This window comes from Macaca mulatta, chromosome 9 (genome assembly GCF_049350105.2).
Source record: "Macaca mulatta isolate MMU2019108-1 chromosome 9, T2T-MMU8v2.0, whole genome shotgun sequence".
NCBI classification, from domain to species: Eukaryota; Metazoa; Chordata; class Mammalia; order Primates; family Cercopithecidae; genus Macaca; species Macaca mulatta.
The window spans coordinates 60,046,101-60,066,364 of NC_133414.1; the positions used below are offsets into that span (position 1 = coordinate 60,046,101).

The 20,264-nt window shown below is 46.1% G+C and overlaps 1 protein-coding gene across 2 annotated transcripts in view; it reads left to right on the forward strand.

Moving 5' to 3' along the window:
• Positions 1-20,264, forward strand: part of VSTM4 (V-set and transmembrane domain containing 4) — a 101,441-nt gene that overhangs the window by 5,210 nt on the left and 75,967 nt on the right. For both annotated transcript variants that reach the window (XM_077945299.1, NM_001194390.2), the window contains 1 exon segment: positions 2,372-2,773. In XM_077945299.1, coding sequence (XP_077801425.1) covers positions 2,372-2,773 — 402 coding nt within the window.

Below are 20,264 nucleotides of genomic sequence, written 5' to 3' on the forward strand. Positions count from 1 at the left end.
GAAGTGGAAGGTTTACTAGCTTGCCTCCAGGATGGAATCTGGTCTCCCATGGGGACTGGAGCACTTGGCACATCCTTCTGGTTTCAGTCACTATAAATAATCCCTCTTCCATGTAGCGTTAATAGGAGGATCCTGGGGCGTGGAGTCCCGGCTGCACTCTCATCCCACCCATCTTGTTTCAATTTCCTGCCTTCCTCAGCTCTCCTGGCCTCTACTGGGAAGCTCTTGAGGGCGGGGTGGGGCTGGACTTCAGTTCTGGAAGCCAGCTGCTGCATCATTGCTGGTCTCTTTGCCTGCCCAACCCCTGGCAGATGTTGGAGCTAGGTCAGCCAGTGTCCCCCAGCGGCTGCATACCAGGGAGCTCCTGCCGTGGAAGCTGTGTGGACTTCACACAGGGTTTCAGCAGTGAGGAAGAAATGTCTTCTGACTAATTTAACATGGCCCATGGGCCAGCTGCCTGCCAGGTGGGCGAGATGCAGGGGGACTGGTCGGGCCAATTCCTCTTCATTTGCCTTGCAGGAGGGGCTTCTGATGACAGCGGGATTGCTACCAGAGTGGGTCCCTCCTTTGGCTACACATTAATCTGCAGCCCTAAGTATCTCCCAGGCTGGCTTTGTCCTGCATCCCTGTAGACATAGAAGACCTCATACCCATCCAGCGGAGAGTCCAACTGAGCCTTAACCCTTTTTTGCCTAAGCTCACTTCCATATATATCAAAGACTTTGGCGTTTTAATCCCTGGGGACCTGTGAATGGAACCTTGCATGACAAAAGGGACTTTATGGGTGTGATGAAGTCAAGGCTCAAGGAATTACCCTTGAATATACTGTGGGCTAGTGCTTGTCTTCTGAGAGATGAGAAAGAAAATTAAGGAAAAATGATCCTCAAATCATCTGTCTTGAGGTGTTCAGTTATTAAATCAATAGTTGAAACTGTGTAGGAGGACGACCTGTTGCCTGGATTTTTACGATGAAGAATAGTTTGTATCTACCATCACTCCCCCAGCCCACCGCAGGGCCGCCTGCTTGCTGTCCCACAGCCTCCTTGTCAAATGTTCAGATCTTGCTTGATTTGTTTCTCCTCTTTCCTTCTTGCTTCCCTGCAGCACTGCCCAGGGGTCAAAGCTTTTGGTGACTGTGACATCTGGGGCCCAAGCCCTCTTCTGTTACCAGATGGTGGCATTTGGGAACTGAAAGCTGTGCTTTGGGATGACGGTGGGATCACCTGCTTGTGTAGAAGGGTAGAGGCGAATGGCTTCCTGGAGTGATACATGGGGCAGGCAGTACAGGGGTGGGGACATGGAGCTCGGTGAGAAGACAGCCCTGACTGGGCAGAAAGAGGTTCCAGGCATCCTGTGCAAAGCGTCTGTTCTTGGGCCCTGCCTGCCAGAGTGTTGTGCCATGAGCACCAGGCAGCCTGGTCACACTGGGTAGTCCAGGGTGCACCATGAATCATGGCTCCTGGGAGATTTCAGCACTCAGCCTCTCTGAGGTCTGCTGGTCTGGGTGGTGGAGTGGGCGCTGGGGTGGCTTCATCACAGGTCAGCTCAGGGGCAGAACAGCGGCTGGGAGTGGGCAGCCCTCAGACTGGTTTTAACTGAGGAACCAAAGGACAGGAGGTTGTGGATGGGGCCTGGAATTCCAAAGTGTCTTTTGGAGTGTTGGGAGAATCTCTCATCCCCCCTCTTCCTGGGGTTCAATCGTTCTTTATTCTTGCTCTTCAACTCTGAGAAGATGGATCCTTCAAATCGGAAATCAAGCAACCCCTGTTGTCCCAGCTCATACCCGACCTTACTACTCATCTGCCCTGGGTACAGCTGAAATAGCGGAGGCGGGGAAAAGAGCCCAGCTTCCTGGTGGACAGGCCACCAGAGAGGAAGCCCTACCCTGCCCTGCTCCAGGGCGGCTCCCCACCCACAGCACGGCTGACATCAGGCCAGGGACAAAACTGATAAAAGCAGGCCTTGGGGAGGAGCAGGGGTCAGGTGGTGAGGTGTGGGAAGTGGTGGGGGGTCAGATGTGGGCTAGACATTTTTAAGAAATTCCAAAAATCTAAATCTTTTATGTGAAATTTGAATTTTAAATGTCAGCAACTAATTACAAAATTTTGAAAAATACTTCTGGGTCAGGAAGTCATTGTTTAGCATCCCCCATGGACAGGGTGGTCCCATAGATGAGACAGTGGGGGCCCACAAAGGCTCACCCCCAGAACAGCCGCTCCGCTAGAGAGGTGAGGGGTCGCCTGCTTCTCTGGCTAGGCAGAGCACCAGGATGTCCAGTGTGTGGAGGCATTTCCCGGCTCCTCGACTGTGGACTGCCCACAGAGGGACTTGGGGCCCTCCTCATCCTCTCTTTTCCCCTTTTTCTCTGCAGAGGTCTGTGCGGCCCTCAATGTCACTGTGTCTCCGGGGCCCGTGGTTGACTACCTGGAGGGACAGAATGCCACTCTCCTCTGCCACGTCTCCCAGAAGAGGCGGAAGGACAGCTTGCTGGCCGTGCGCTGGTTCTTTGCACACTCCTCCAACTCCCAGGAGGCCTTGATGGTGAAGATGACCAAGCTCCGGATGGTGCAGTACTATGGGAATTTCAGCCGCAGTGCCAAACGGCAGAGGCTGCGCCTGCTGGAGGAGCAGCGGGGGACACTTTACAGGCTCTCTGTCTTGACACTGCAGCCCTCTGATCAAGGGCATTACGTCTGCAAAGTCCAGGAAATCAGCAGGCACAGGAACAAGTGGACGGCCTGGTCCAACGGCTCCTCAGCCACAGAAATGAGAGGTGAGGGTCTTGGTCTCCCTGGGTAGAGAGGATGGCAGGACAGGCCAGTAAGCCCCCCTTTGCAGCCACCACCCAGGGGCTCCCGGGTTGGCTCTGTTGCACTAGAACATATCTTGTGGGCCTTTGTTGGTCACAGACATGAATCATGCCGTGGGATGAGGGTAGATCTTTACCTGGACACTGGCTAATGCGCTGTGTAGACACAGAAGTGAGAACAGAAAGGACCAAGTGCCTGCCCCAACATGGCCCAGCCCCCACTCTGGGCAAAGCCTTTTATGTATCTGAAGTTGGACTGCTGTGTGCTGTCAAAGGTAAACAAAGCTGGACCTGGGTTAAAGGGGTCAGGACAGATTTTATTCAGCAGTAGCTACTGCAGTAGAGAAGAGAGCCTGGCCTGAACTGGACTCAACTCTGATTTGTGCAGACGTGACTACTTGTTTTAAAAGGAGAATGAGTGAGTGGGGGGTAAGTGGGGACTCAGTAGAGTCAACGAGGTGTGAAAATTGCGAAAAGCAGTAGGGAGGGTTTTGGCTCATATGGAGCCATCTGGGTTTGCTAATGTGCTGATCGAAGTTTGGCTTCTACCTTCTCACAGAGATGGGGAGATGGGGGTTTTGTTTTCAGGTATTGGCTGGAACAAGCAGTAAATGCTTTGGGCAGCCTTGAGTTTTCTCAGGCAGGCACTTTCAGGAGGTCATTGTAGGCAAAGGCATGTGGCCTTGAGCCATTAGAAACTATGTTAGTGTTTATTGGAGTCTTTAGGCCAAGATTGAGGCTTAGTCGAGAAGGGGCACCGAGGAGCCTGGCTGGAATTTGGCTAAGGAGGGCATCTTTGCCAGTGCTCAGCCTCCCACCCAGGTCTGTGCAGGCTTGATGGCTTTGGCTGAGGGGTGCCAGGCACCCATGGAGGAGGCACGCGTTGGGAGGTCTTGCTGTGAGTTGTCAGGCCTGGGAGCAGGGCAGGCTGGTTGCCCAGTGGAACTGATCCAAGCTTAGGCAACAGCTAGCCAAGAAATTCATGAGGAAGTGGGCAGAGGACCAGGGGTAGCCCTCCCTTCCTGAAGGCAGATAGGAGGGATGGGCAGCATTTCTGCAGTGTCTCAGCTACCAAGTGCCATATTTTAGGGTTGTCATTTTTTTATCACCAGTGTTTCTATTCAGGAAGACACCTCTCACAGTTTTAGTAAGATTTTCTATTGTGCACTAAATTATGCCTTTGATTGATTTGAAATTGAATTTAGTTTGGCACAAGATCAAGAGGATCACAAAGTACAGCTGATCGTCTCAAATACGAAAAAGCATCTAATTTCATTGTACACATATAACAAAATATTCAAGGTCTTAAGTGATGTTGTTTTGATAAGCCTTTTTAAAGGACAAAACTTAGTTGTGAAAAGTATTTTTAATGTCCTATATGAATAAGGGACATAGAGTAAAATAATTTATATACAGAGTCTTTACAGTAGTTCTATTTTACTTGTCTTTGGAGTTTGCTTGTTGTAATGTTTATAGGTACAGAATGATGTATTAAATAGAATGTGCAATTTTTTTTCTTGAGCAAATTAATTCAAGAAAACCAGTGACTATTGGCTTATTATTTTCACATAGAAAACAAGACATCAGATCATCAAGGGCTGGGCCAAGAACCCACTACAAATACCACTTGGCTCTGAAACACAAGATCTTATATATATATAAGATATATATATATATGATAGATACGATATATATGATATGATATATATACACACATATGATATATATATGGTGTGTGTGTGTGAATTGTGTTGTTTTTGGTCTTTGTGTCACAGTGTATTCTGGAGTCATAGATGAAATCTCTTGGCAGTGATGACATTCTGCCACATAAAACATATAAAAAGTTTGCTACCTTCAAGTAAGCAGAGTTATCTAGCTAGTTGGTTAATGTGAATCTCATTTCAGTGAGTGAAGCTGGGTTCAGTCTAGAACATTTGTTTGTTCCAAAAGCATGAGGTAGTTTTTAAGACTTCACTGGAAATAAGAATCTCTTTTCCCCCTTCTTCTCTTGCTCCCCACTTTCCTGCCCTGGTCCTCCGGTTTCTCTTTTTTCCCCTCCTCAGCTCCCCTTCCCTTCACTTCCCACCTCTTTTCTTCTTCCTCTTTCCTCTCTCTCTGTCTGTCACTCTTTCTCTCTCTGTCTCTCCCTCTCTGTCTCTCTCTCTTTGTCTCCCTCTCCCTCTGTGTCTCTTTGTCTTTCTCTGTCTCTTGTTCTGCCTGTCTTTCTATCTCTCTCCTCTCTGTGTCTCTCTCTGTCTGTCTCTCCCTCTCTGTCTCTGTCTCTCTCTTTCTCCTTCTGTCTCTCTCTTTGTCTTTCAGTCTCTCTCTGTCTTTCCATCTCTCTCTCCCTCTGTGTCTCGGTCTCTCCCTCTCTCTCTGTCTCCCTCTGTCTCTCTGTGTCTGTCTCTCTCCCTCTGTATCTCTCTGTCTCTCTCTGTCTCTCTGTGTCTCTGTCTCCCTCTGTGTCTCTCTGTCACTGTTTCTCTGTCTTTCCTTCTCCTCTCTGTGTCTCTCTCTGTCTTTGTATCTCTGTCTCTCTCTCTGTCTCTTTCTCTCTCTGTGTGTGTCTCTGTCCCTCTCTCTCTCTCTCTCTGTGTGTCTCTCTCACTGTATCTCTCTAGCTCTCTGTGTCTCTCCACTTCTCTCGCCCGCTCCCCTCTGACCTGTCACCCAGAAGTGGTTCTACCCTCTCAACAGAGCTCAGCCTCCCTTGCCATGTCTGCTCTGTCACAACCCCTGGGCAGGGCCATGATTTGCTGATGGAAAGATTCAAAACCTTAGGAAGCAATGACCATATCTTCTAGAACATTCTATTTAGGCTTCCAGGGGACTGTTCCAAGGCAGTTAAGGAAAGGCAACCCCAAGCAATGGCCTGAAACCAGGCAGGCTGTTTGGTTTGGAGCGTGTCCGCCCCAGGCCGGGGCTGTTCAGAGCCTTGGCTGCCTGTTCTTCCTGGGCAGGGCCAGGAGAGGCCCACGGCTCTAGCCTCCCAGAGCACTTTTCCCGGGGCCCTGGACCTTGCTCCTCTGCAAGGGCCTTATTTTCCTAAATCTCCACCTCATGTTTGTCGTCGTCGTCGTCGTCGTCGTTGTTGTTGTTGTTGTTTTTGAGACAGAGTCTCCTTGCTCTGTCGCCCAGGCTGGAGTGCAGTGGTGTGATCTTGGTTCACTGCAACCTTTGCCTCCTGGATTCAAGCAATTCTCCTGTCTCAGCCTCCCAAGTAGCTGTGATTATAGGCATGCGCCACCACACCCAGCTCATTTTTGTATTTTTAGTAGAGGTGGGGTTTCTCCATGTTGGCCAGGCTGGTCTTGAACTTGTGACCTCAGGTGATCCACCCACCTTGGCCTCCCAAAGTGCTGAGATTACAGGTGTGAGCCACCTTAAATGGGAAACAAAAATACAGAACAACAAGGATGAGAGGTTCTGTGGGTTAGAATATCAAACAGGAACTCTCGGGGGGTTTGAGTGCCCCTGACCCCAGGCCCAGGGTCTCTCTTGTCTAATCTGCTCATGTCACCTCCCCCCTTTCAACAGGAGTCTCCAGCCATCCAGTGGAGAGGGGAGCTTTTTCTTGGGATTTCCTTTCTAACACTACCCCACTCTTTGCCCTTCACCACAGACTTCATCGTGATCTCCTTCCTGCAGAGTTCTTGATGTGAGATAAAATTGCTTGTCTTTCACTGGAAACTCCCAGAAAGAAAGGCTGGTGCCCGGTCTCTCCTCATTTCTGTCGTGAACACCTCACCCAGCACATGGAGGGTGATTCATGATGAAATATTTAAAGTATGACTCCCAGTGCAGAGAAGAGCCATAGGAATGTTGGCTCTTATTATCTGTCCTGATTTCCATATGTTGGTTGTTTTCTATTGCAAAAGTAATATAGTGTAATATAGTTCAATTATAGAAAACATGGAAAAATACTGAAAGGGTTTAAACAAGAAAATAAAAATGCCTTACCATATCTCTACTCAACTTAACATTTCAGTGCAAATCTTTCCTGTCATTTTATGCAAACAAAAATTTAAAACCTAATTTCAGTCTTACTGTAAAGAGTGTTTGTGACTGGCTTTTCTGATATTACTAAATAGTGTGCACATTTTCCCTTGTTAAATATGCTTCCAAAACATAATGTTAATGATGGAATAATGTTCCATCATGCAGATGGACCGCAATTTAGCTTCCTACTTATTGTTACTGGACATTTAAAACTGCTGTAAATCTTTGTCAATAAATCTCCATGAATATCCCTGACCTTAGCATAAAGTCCTGGAAATAAGATTGCTGGGTCCAAAGATCTACCCAATTTAAAGATGGACACAATTTCAAGAAGTGAATTGACCTCTAAGATAGTTTATAAATTTATATTCCCACCAGCACTGAAAATGCCTTTTCCCCATGGATTGGTCTACATAAGAGTGTTGGTTAATTTTATGTGTTGACTTGACTAGGCTGAACGATGCCCAGATAGCAGATAAAACATTATTTCTGGGTGTGTTGGTTCTATTTCTCTGGGATCCCAGACTAATACAATCATATATACTTTTTGAGGATGATGATGATAACAATGAATGCCTGCAACAGTGCCTGGCACACAATTGCTCCTCAATAATACTTGATGAATGCATAAAATGTTCTTTGTCAAGTGTCATTAGCACGTGTTGCTGTGGATGACTTTGAAGTAGGCATGACTTGGTGGATGTAGTCACCCTCTCTGGGATGCCTCACTTCTCTTTCCCTTGACCTATTCCAATCATACATATTTTTTGGGGTCCCACATCCATCTTTCCTCTTCCGTCAATGCCTTCTTTGAGCATGCCAGCCCATGGAGTGCTCTCCGACTGGCAGCATCTTGTAGCTTCTGTTTTTAGCACTGTAGACACAACATTATGTGGTCATGCCACTGTTTTTCAGGCTGCTGCGGCACAAGGATGATGTCAAAAATATTATACGTAAAAGAGTTAGCCAGGCACGGTGGCTCATGCCTGTAATCCCAGCACTTTGGGAGGCTGAGGTGGGTGGATCACTAAGTCAAGAGTTCAAGACCAGCCTGGCCAACATGGTGAAACCCCATCTCTACAAAAATATAAAAATTAGCCAGGTGCAGTGGAATGTGCCTCTAATCCCAGCTACTGGGGAGGCTGAGAAGAAAGAATCGCTTAAACCCAGGAGGCGGAGGTTGCAGTGAACTGAGATCGTGCCATTGCACTCCAGCCTGGGTGACAGAGCGAGATTCCATCTCACACACACACACACACACACACACACACACACACACACAAAGTCAAACAACACAAAAACTAAAATGTGCAAATATCTTTCTCCCACCCACAACCTAATATCCCCAGTTCCACTCCCATCCCCAGAGATAATCATTGTCAATAATTTGGTTTAAATCTTTCAAATCTCTCTCCTATTGACAATCATACACACACACACAAACACACACACATGCAAACACACATGTATTTTAACAATAGTGCATGTATTGCTTTTTAAGTTGTTATGATATTACATGTATTCTTTTGTAACTGGTATTGTATAGTGAGACAATACCAAACTGCACCCAATCATTCCCACAGTGATAGACACTTAGGAATCTTCCAGTGTTTCACCAACATAAACAGTGCTTCAGTGAAATCCTTGTACATCTTTCCAAGTATATCTGTTAGTTAGATTCCTGGAAAGGGAATTGCTGGGCCTAAGGCTAAGCATATTTAACATTTTTGTAGACGATGCCAAAATGCTATTGCTGAAAAGACTTTACAAATTTATACTCTGACCATCACTGCATGATAATGTCTATTTCCCTGAAGCCTCTTTAACAATCAATATTATTAATCTTTTCCATTATTTATCACAATAATGGGAAAAACATTTCATTGTTTTAATTTAGATTATTATATTCAATACAATACAGTGCAATTTAATTTCTGTTTTTGTATCCAATTATTAGTGAGGTTGAGCATCTCTTCACATGGTTATTCATAGTTCATTTATTTATTCTGTGAATTGCCTGGCCATAACCTTAATAATTGGGTTGCTGTCTTTTTTATATATGTGTATGTGTGTGTGTGTAGATCTGATCATTAATTTTTCAGCTGTAACACATGGTGCAAAATTTTCTTCCTGTTTGTTACTTTTCTTTCCACTTTGTTTACGTTTTCTTTTACCATATAGATATTTCACATTTCTGGGTATTTATGTAGTCAAATTTGATACTTTTTCCTTTGTGGCATTGTTTTCTAGTGGAATTTTTTATTGAAGTGTAATCTACATTTCAATACATTATACATGGTACTTTGGTTCTGTATCGAATCTTGGAAAGGATTCCCTGCCCCAAGCTTATAAAAGTGTTTTCTATATTTTTCTTTAATATTTTTAGATGATTAAAAGAAAGGTTTACTCCTTTATCTCTTTGGAATCTGTTTTTTTATATAAGATATATAGTAGCTAATTTATTTTTTCTTTACAAAAGGCTAAAATGTTATCCCTACACTGTCTGTTGAAGAAGTATTTTTCTAGGTTGAAATGTCACATTTTTCATAAGCTAAATCCTATATTTAAATGAAAACTTTGTACACTTCACCAATATAGCACTATTCTAATTATTATAGAATAGGGCAAATATCCTCGTTATTTTTTAAATTGTCTTAGCTATTCTTATATATTTCGTTTTTCTTTAAGATGATCTGGAAGATCAACTTACCCAGTTTTGTAAAAATTATGTTGGGGTTTGATTGGGATTTCATTGGCTTCTGAAGTTACTTTGTTATGGGCATATTCATCTTAGATATCTTTATGATTTTAAATGTTCCTATCCAGGAACTTGTTGTATTCCTTCCTGTAGTCAGGTTTTTTTTTTGTGTGTGTTTTTTTTTTAAGTCTTTCAATACAATTTTTTTTCACATGACTCTTGAACATTTTTATTATGTTTACTTCTAGGTATTTTATAATTGTAATTAGGATATACCATCTCCTGCTATGCGGACACATATATGTGAAGCTTTTAAATTGGTATTGCTGGTATATAGAAAGTTTGACTTTTGTTGAGTTATATTTGGCAACATAATGAGTTAACTTACTATTTCAGATGTGGTGTTTCTCAGTTGCATTTCAATGGTATCTGTGAATTAGTATCTCATTATTTTTCTAACCATATTGCATTGGCCAGTACTACCTGTACCCTTTTTGTATGACACTACTGTGAGTTTTAACCTACCATTTGGGTTTTTATCTTGACCACATCTTTCCATCTAGCCCATATAGCTACTCTTAGAGACTGTCAGTTGCCTTATTAAAAGCCAGCTTTGAGGCAACCATGGCTTTTTCATGATCCTTACTGGTTAACCTATCACAAAAACAATTGGGATTGCCCTAATAATATCTCTTAGGCTCTTTTCCCTTTCCCTTCTTTTCCTTTTCCTTTTCCTTCCTTCCTTTTTCTTTTTCTTTTTGATGGAGTCTGGCTCTGTCTCCCAGACTGGAGTGCAGTGGCACGATCTTGGCTCACTGCAACCTCCTCCTCCTGGGTTCAAGCGATTCTCCTGTCTCAGCCTCCTGAGTAGCTGTGATTACAGGCACCAGCCATCACACCCAGCTAATTTTTGTATTTTTAGTAGAGACGGGGTTTCGCCATGTTGGCCAGGCTGGTCTCGAACTCCTGACCCCAGATCATCCGCCTGCCTTGGCCTCCCAAAGTGTTGGGATTACAGGCATGAGCCACCACGCCTGGCCTTCTTTTTTAATTTCTTAAAACCCTCATTTAAAAATCCATCCCAGAAACCTGTCAGAGACAGATGAAAAGTCCACTAACCTATAGCTTTTAGAACTTATTTGTCTCTCTCTCTCTCTCTTTTTTTTTTTTTTAGCAAAACACTTGCATGCCCCTAGCCATGTGACTCCTTTTCTATTTTCCAGGTTTCTTGCTTTTCCTTAACTGGAGTTTTTTTTCTAACCTGTGAATGGTCATCACTTAAGAAAGGTGAGGGGGTTCTTCTCTGAGGAGGGAAGGGATGGGAATGTGGTGAGGGGGCTGCAGAAGGTCATTACTGGGAACACTCACCTGTGGGGATGTTGAATAGAGTAAACCTGTGGATATTACTGGGGTGCTACAGCCATACTGTCATGAACACTGATTAAAATCTCTCAGTTTGGGGGTTGAAATTGTTTATCCATATTACAGTGGAGTTAAGTCTGTGATCACAACACCAGTCCATATCACTTGGACTGTGAGTTACTTCTTTGAGTGGGAAAGAAAGGGGTGTAGGCACAGAAGTGCTGGGGGATTGCCTACAACCTGGAGCCTGTGACATTCATGCTGCACCCCTAAAATGGTTGCCCCTTATGAAGTCAGCCTGTGAGTCGCGTGCTTGCAAAATGCTTTATGAATATCATGCAAAATAAAAATCAGAAGGAAAAAAACCAAGATCAATCCAAATAAGCAGCCGACCCTAATATCTGCAGTGGTCTCTGCTTTACTTTGCTGTATGTTTCATTTCACCCAAAATCTGGGTATGTCCTCGAGTATTCATGTATGGTGATAAAAAAAAATAGGTACAAATTGTTTGAAAAAATGTACACGAATAAATGAACTCCTGGAGGAACTTCTGAAAGTGTTTGGCTAAGACGTACATACTGTATTAATTTTGAGCAGGGCATAAGCAGCTTTTATGTTTTGTTGTGCAAATTGTTAAAATATGGTAGAGAATTGGGGATTTTAAAGCTCCGGGAAGTATTAAATTGGGGTTTATCTGCAAACCAGGTATGTGGACGATCTGAGGGTGGTGCTCCTGGGTGCACCAAGGTTGTTGGTGTCGTCATGGGGCACAAAATCATACAACAGAAATGAAGAATGAAAGGGACAGAATCTCTGGAGAACAGTGGAGCCATGCCTGGCTTTTTCACAGAATCTCATGCCAGATGAACTTGTTGATGTCGTTTTTATTACCCAATGGTAAAAGGAAAGGCAAAGAAAAAGATGCAGTTTCTTCAATTGCCTGTGCCATGTGACGATTTCACTGGGTGAGAAATCCAGCTTAGAGAGAAAATGGATTCGAAAGTCCTAAGTGACACATGGCATCGGAAACCCCTGAAAAGGTTTCTAGTGGAAATCATGAGGGTCAATGTTAGGTTTGATTTCCTTTGATTGTTTTATCAATGACATTGAAAAAGAAGCCCACATCACCCTAATGAACTTTATAGAAAATGCAAAATTGGGAAATGTTCTTAACGTCAGCGAGAAATAACACATAATAAAAATGATTCCAGAGCGGTAAGAAATATAGGCAGGAAATAACAAAATGAAATTCAATTTGAAAAATGGCACAGCAATACATGTGGGGAAAACAAATCTCAAGCATTGCTGGATAGGCACAGGCTGGGGGGCAGGGTGGGGGTGGGGCTGCAGGGAGGCTCTCTCTGTGAAAGGATTCGGAGTGGTAACAGCAGCAAATCAGCCGTGCATTTGCAACATGAGACTGCATCTCAACAGCTGGTATTGTTTCCATCCACGTACAAATCGACCTGGAGCCCCTGAGAAGCAGGCAATTGTGTCGTAGGTACTACACTCGTGAGACCCTACACAGTCAGCTTTGGGAAGCTCATTTCCAGACAGACAGATTTAAGCTAGAGAAGAGAAGCAAATGTGATGAGGAAGTGAGCAACCCCCTTCAGAGACAGGATCCATTCTTATCGAGGAAGCTTTGCTCGGCTTAGTGAAGAAATACCATCAGAAAATAGTATTGATGATGTCCAGCAGCGCTAGGTGGATTCATTTATCCCTTCACTCAGTGTGCGTGTTATCAAACACCTACTGCGTGCCAGGCTGTTGGAATAATGGAGATCCAGAAACACATGGGTGGATCCATCTATAGGGGTGGCAGACACACAAACACATGGGGTTTTGCAGTGTGAGTGCAGGGGACAGGGCACTGTGGGAACACACTGGAGGGTCCCTGAAGAGCTGAGGGAGAGGGCAATGTTGGAGATGACCTTCGTGGTTTATGTGGCGGCGGCAAGGACATCCAGGGGGACAGGCACTGCAGCTCATGCCAGGGCTTTGGGGACTCTGCATTAGGCCTGGAAGCTTACAAAGCATTCCAAGCCTCTTGAATGTTGGCTCCCTGGGGCATGAATCTGGGGGGAATCAGATTAGAGGAGAAGGAGGAAGTGGGGTCTTTTGTGGTTGCATGAGCTTGAAATGATGGAGGACTAACTCTGGCAGTAGGAATGGGGAGACATTGAGAGGTCAGATGTGAAGTCTTTACTGACTAACTGGATGTGAATGATGGAGCGAGCTTTGGGATGACACCGAGGGGTCTAACTCAGTAAATATGTGTAGCAGCTTTCACTCATTCATCACGAGCAGGCCAGATGCAGGTGTAGCTTCACTGCAGGTGAGATGTGATGAAGTGGAGTGCATAATAATGCCCTGCCCAGCCCCAAGGCTGGTGAGGAAGAACAAGGCCTGAGGGCTGTGTGCCTAGCACTGTGGGGGCATGTAAGGCTGAAGGAGGTGGCACAAGGAAAATGGGATGAGAATTGAGGGAGCATGAGCAGGGGGTTGGGGTGATTTCAACAGGAAGGTGCACTGCTCAGCCATGTCTCCCTCTCTCCAAGGTGTGGCTTATTTACATTGAGAGTGTCCAGGGCATACTGAATTGGAACTTGTTTCATACCTGGCAGGCATCATAGCCTAGTGTTGGGATTCCCAAATGCTCTTGTTTCTCTATGCCCTTAGGCCAGAGAACAAAACAAAAACAAGAACCCACGCAAACAAACAAAGACCAGTTAACAGTTTTGCTGAAGTAGTTGAGTCACAATTTTAGGTAAGTATTGAGATGCAGACAGCTTGTTCTTGTCCTCTTTAGGGTAAACTCCAAGGACACTTTTGAAATGAGGTGATGATTTCATATTTTAGGGGGCCAAAATGTCTCATATAAGTGAAAAATAATATATAGCTGGTTATGGTAAATATCTTTTCAAATAATGATACTTCCTGAAGAAAAGCACTTTGCTTTGCCCTGTGTTGCACAGGCTGTGTCTGCCCATGTCCGCCCTGCATGCTCAGTGCTACCGGGCCATGTGCTGAGTCTCAGGCCTGCCCTTGATAACTTCAGCTGCTGTCTTCCTGTTTCTGGCAGGTCGAGGGCCTGATTGCCCCTCTACTCACCCTTGACCCTTTGCCCCCAAGTCTAAGACGTTGCAGTTTGTTTTCTGTCCTTTTTTTTTTTAACCTTCCTTTACTCCCCAAGCTTTGGGAGTCTCTCGACCTTTGTGTCTCCTCCATTGTGCTTGACATCCCATCACCTCTAGATGTTTCTCCGTTGGGGACAGATCTGGCTTGGTCCCTCTGTAAGCACAGATTCTGTAGACTTGCTTAGCAGGAGGAGGCCCCCGGTGGGCCTGGGGCAGGGCGAACCCTTAAGCTTGCTTCCTTCTTCAGGTGCTGCCTGGAGAGATTCCAAGATGAACCATAAGTGTCCAAGGGGCTCCTGGTGAAAGATGGGCCCCAGCTGTAGCCCCGAGTGCCACGTGTCCTAAGGTTCCTGTGGAAAGCGTTGAGACAGGTTTGCAGGGCCATAGCCTGAGTACACTTCATGGGCCTTCACCCCAGGGAGTGTGTGCTGCTGTTGTTCACAGGAGTGATGTAGTCATTCGTTTGAGGTTCCTGCTCTTAGAGAGGCCACAGCTTTGATCCCTAAGTCCTCAAAAAACATGATCTTTAGCCGGGCGCTGTGGCTCATGCCTGTAATCCCAGCACTTTGGGAGGCTGAGGCAGGTGGATCATGAGGTCAGGAGTTCAAGACCAGCCTGGCTAACACGGTGAAACCCTGTCTCTACTAAAAATATAAATATTAGCCGGGCATGGTGGCAGGTGCCTGTAATCCCAGCTACTCAGGAGGCTGAGGCAGGAGAATCACTTGGACCTGGGAGGCGGAGGTTGCAGTGAGCCGAGATTGTGCCATTGCACTCCAGCCTGGGCAACAAGAGCAAAACTCCGTCTCAACACACACATACACACACACACACACACACACGCACACACACACACACACACACGGTCTTCAATGGCTTTTCAACCCAATCCTACAACCCAAAGATTCAGAAGCAGTCTAACATTCTGAGCCAAAATAAATCTTCCTGCTTTTAGATCGAGTGGTCTTTATCAGCAGTGGAAATGCTAATAATAGAAGCAGTTTGCAAGGGATATCTCCTGAAGTTTAATTATAATTCACTCTAAACCCAAATAGTGTATTTTAACAAGCCAAATTGTTATTTCACTTAAGATTATGTAAGTAAGGTTTAAATATGGAGAGTGGACAAAGCAAATGGAAAAAACTCTGTCACCCTAAAAGTATCTGGGGGCAAAGATGAAATTATAATATGATTTCTCATCTGACTGTTTAACCCCAAAATGTGAGAGGAAATTTAGTGATTAGATCTGAAGTTACTACCACAGGGAACTGATACTTCAAGTTTTAGTGGAAGAAATTAACGAAATAATTCCTTTTTCTCTGGAGACACGGAACAGATAATTAGGAATGAGATTTACTAAACATTTAGGGCTTCTGCTTAATTAAGCAAGCACACATCATGGTGTTTAAAGTGTCAACAGGTCCAGACACTCAAAGGGATCAAATTGACAACTAGAGTGTAATTTAAACACCACTTTAAACAATTCTTCATCATACCTACCCTCATTCCAACTGCCATGGTCTTGGAAGAGTCTAGATTAAACATTTAATCTCACAAACATTCAGGAAGCCCCAGTTTATGAGCCTGTCATCACTGTGCCTTGCCCAAAGAGAGGTACAGATGGAGATGTTTGATGCCTGCCCTCCTGGGGCCCCAGACTCAAAATGTAGGGGAGAAGCCATGGTATAGATATGGTTATAGATTTAATAAACATTATGGAGGTAGCAAGCAGGAAGAGTGTGAAAGGGCCAGATGAGGGGGTGAAGCTGACATAGGAGTAAGGGAGATGAGGACACATTGTTGGGCCATAGGAGAAGGTCACATAGAGGATGTGGGACTTCGCTTGGGGCACAGGAGAGCTTCAGCAGACAGCCATGGCTGTGCTGTTTCAGTAGAGAGGACAGCCTGCTCAAAAGTGTTGCAAGAGGCCAGAGAGGCATGCAAAAGTAACTCAATGAACTTAGATATATGTTTGCAGTTGTTGGGGGTCAGGGGTTGGCAGCAACAAGAGGAATGGTTGGAAGGATGGACCCGGTCAGGGAACTTGGTACCAGGGACCCTGCCAGAGTCTTCTGAAGTGCACCCTCACATGTTACGTGGTGCATGTACACAGAAGGGGCCCAATGATGGCTTTTTAGATGGAGGAGTGAATGAGTGATCCAAACTCTGGTACCAATGAAAATGGCAACTAGGAATGGGAAGTAGTAGCAAGTGCATATATAGCCCTATCCTGGACTTGTGTGTGTAGAGGACCAGTGACCAAGCCCTAGGTTTCAGTATTTCCTAGCTTCTCACTGGGGACATAAAGATGGCCTTTGTGCTCTGTAGCTCCTTCACTTTCAGGATGTGGACTCCTTTTCCAACCGCCTTCCCATGGGAAGTCTATTTCATTTTTTTTGTTTGCCCTGTTGCTTGGTTTGCTGGAATTTGTCTTGGACTGAATGCGTTAGGAAAGGGCGGCATCCACTAGACAACGCTGGAACTTCGTTGTTTCTCATCAGCTGCTGCCTGTAGGTCACTCAGAGGTCCTACTGACATATATGGCTTTATTCGAGCCCCAGGGGAGACTGCCTTTGACCTAAATCTTGGAGAGGTAAGGGAGAAAGGAAGCAATAGGCCAGTGCCTGAGAGCAGGAACAGAGAAGGTCTCTGTGTCTCTCTGGGGCTGCAGTTGCACGCCCCCTGCCCCCCCAACCCCGAGAATGTTGCTCCAGTTATAAACAGTAAGGACACAGCTATATTCTAAGAGCTGTTTCCTTGGGAGCCATCCCATCCATCGTTGAATAAGAAGGGAGTATGAACTGAATACACTGCATTTGAATTTGGGACAAAAGTGTTGGCTCATCTTTGTTTTACTTAAGAATCTTTTCTTCTGCATACTTCACATCACCATCCTCTTCCAGCCCCTTTACATTTTCCTGTCCTATCAACCTGTGTAAAATGCTGCCTGAGGGAACTGGGGTGGGGTGGTGCTTGCTCTCTCCTGGTGCAAATTAGCAAGGCCTACTTGCCAGGGATCAGGCTCCTAAACTTCTGCCACTTCCTTTCAACTTGAGGGAACTTAATAATCATCTTCTGTTTAAGAAGAATCACCTTCTGGTTAGGAATCATCTTCAGACTTTCTGCTTCCATCCTGTAGGAAACTAAACTCCCAGAGCCCATAAAATAAATCATGACAGACACAAAGCCTGCAGCTCCAAGGCCAGAACTTTATGGAGAAGTTAGCCTCTGCAGCCAGGTGTGCTGGTGCATCCCCACTGCTTCTGAGGCTCCAGGGGAAGGACTGTTGCTGGACAGCGTAGGACCCCCTGACCCTGGCTCCTCTCCTAGCCTTCCGGAAAGTAACGATGTCATAGTCCTGGTAAGGTGGCCTTACCCCACTACATAACATTCTTTTCATTCATTCATTAAGAGTAACTATGACTTGAACTATGGGCCAAGGAGGATTCTAGAAAGTGAAGAAAACAGACACAGATAATGAACAAGGTAGAATAAGTCATGCTGTGGTACACAGTGATGGATTTTAAAGCCACACATTCCATAGAGGAAGGGTGTGAAACAGATCACCACTGGAGGAAAGCTTCAATTCAAATTGTCTCCAGTTTCCAAGACAGGCAGGTGACCCCTTGGGAAGACACATCCATCCTTACACATGTTCTGTTCTTTTCAAAATCATTGTTTCTTGAAAGCTCTGTTGTGCACATCATTTTCCACATTGAGACATGCTATTTAAAGGTGCTCTTTCAGGGTCCTTTTGAAATGGGAATAGTTCCCTTATCCCCTAGCAGTGCATGTGATAGGGGTGTGGCTGGCTTCTTGGGTGCCCCGCTGCTCAAACTCTTAGGGGCGCATACAGATGGGCAGGAGCTGTGGGGCTCCGACCCCACTGGCAGTGTCCGGGGGTGAATGTTTATAGCTCCTGAAGCCCCAGTAGGCATGTGTTATGGTGCGCTCTCTTACTTTGCTGACTATAGGTGGCTTGTAGCTCAATTAGACCCTCCACTTTGTGTCAAGGACAGAGGGCTTTCTGTATCCCAGGTTCTTGCCTTGGTGTACTGGAAGAATCAGATCACATGTGAGCTTGGAGAATAAGTGCAGTTTTATTGAGTGCAAGTAGCTCCCAGCTGATTGGGGAGGTATAAGGGAGACGGTTTTCCCCTGGAGTTGGGCTGCTCTGTGACCCCAGCTCTCTTCTGACTGCCTCGGCCAAACTCTGCCTGGTGCCTCGTCCCACTGGTTGATGACCTGCCTGCATGTGATGCCTGTCTGTGTGCTCTTCTGCCGGTATGCTCTGCTTCATGTTCTCTGGACAACCAAGCTGCTTATGTCTTCTTCCGGTGATGTGCTCCTCTCGATGTCTGGCCGCATCTGTCTCTGCCTTGCTAGGGTCTCAGGTTTTATAGGCCCAGGATTGGGGCGTGGCAGACCACAGTGGTCGTGGGAAATGTAACATTTGGGCAGGAAATGCCTGTCCGCACCTAGGTCCGTAGGGGTGCAGCCCTAGCCAGGGATCACGCCCTCCTCTACCCAGCATGCTCCTTTCCCCTTTCCATGTTATTCAAAGGTACCACACTCTTCCCTTCCCAGCACTCCGGTATCACTTAGTAGATAACACTTCTGTGGCAGGGTCACTCCTTATCCTTATTGCTCTTGTTTTCCCTGGATTAAATAGAAGAGGCATTGGTTTAGTTTAGAGTTCTAGACCCTCTCCTGGATTGGACGGGACACTGAGGCCCAGGGCCTGGTTTCTCACAGCAGGAATCTCCTCTCCCACATCTCCTTGTACTCACTTCCCATCTTTCTTCTAGGAGTGCACATGACAGAGACTCTCCAAGTAGGGTCCTCTGGCCTGGAGCCTCAGAATTTCCTGAGAGGTGAACTTTCTCGTCAGGCAGAGTCCCAAACCCTCCCAGAAACTCAGGGGCAATGCCTGGGAGTCTTCATTTTAACAAGAGCCCAGTTGATTCTTCTGCTCAGTAAAGTTTAAAACTATGGCTTTAGGGCACTAATGAAGGCAGCAACTGCTAAGATCAAGATCTGTAGAGTCAGGGAGAAGGCTTCAGCTGGCCTGGCCAGTGTGGGCACGGAAAGGGAAGGCACGTCTCCTGAGCCCAGCTGCCCGCCTTCCCTGTACCCTGGCTCCTGCTCCCTGCTGCCTCCTTCTTCCCCTTGGCCCGCCAGGGCCCCACCACTTTCCTCTCAATCGAATCCTGCATTCTGGAAGGCTTTCCGTCTCAGAAATGTGCACCTGGCTTTGGATATAGCCTAGAGTTGCAATTTAAGCTTTGTCAATTGTAAGATTCTTTGTTAAAGGAATTAGAGGCACCAGTGGGAGAGAATTTCAGGAGACATGGAGCCTTCCCAGGACCTCTTGGAATTTTTGGCCATCGCTTTCGTGGGTGAGTGAGGTCAGTCTAGACAAAGCATGTCAGCATCCTCAGTGAATGGGGGACCCCAAAAGAACCAGAGGCCCCTTGGCACCCAGAGGGCATTGTCACACGGTCTTGGTGTGAACTCACCTGTGAAACATGCCCTCCCCAGGGAAGTTGGCAGGGCGTTCTTTCCAAGCCAGGAATTAGGGCTCTCGGTTTTCACACCTCTCTGAGTGATGGTTTCCCCCCAGGTCCCATCAAAGGGGACTTGACTGAGGCTCTTTCTTTCCAGTCTGCTTCCTCTAGACATGTGACTGATAGAATTGGTTTGTCTCAGTACCTCTGGGCTACGTTCTTCCAGACTGTTTGATCCTGTGGCCACTATCTTCAACAGAGGGGCAGTGACACGATGGATTTCACAACTTGTCCCTTATTAGATTTCATCCTATTCTGCGCTCCTGGGGAGGCCCTCGAGTGGCCCGTAGCTCTGTCATCTGGGCCACTGCCTCCCCGGAAACTCTCATGGGCTCTGCCCATTGGGTGCTAGGGTCCCAAGGCAATGACAAAGCAGTCAGTAGGTCAGCTGACAATTTAGCTTCTGAGCACGCATCACACCTCCCTCCACTGTGAGACCTGAACCATCAGACAGACATAAAAACCCACTTTAGCTCTAATACAGCTGGACTGAGATAGGTGGCTTGGCACTGAGGGGTTCCTTCTGCTTCCCTGGACAGTTTTCCTGCCTGTTCCCCTCTCCCCACCCCCCACCCCAGCATGGGGACTAGAGGCCTGCACACTGTGGTCCTTGCACTGCCCCCGTCATGGTCTTCCTGGACACAGGATGGATGGGAGAGGAGTGTGCGCAGGAGTGGTCATAGGCAGGG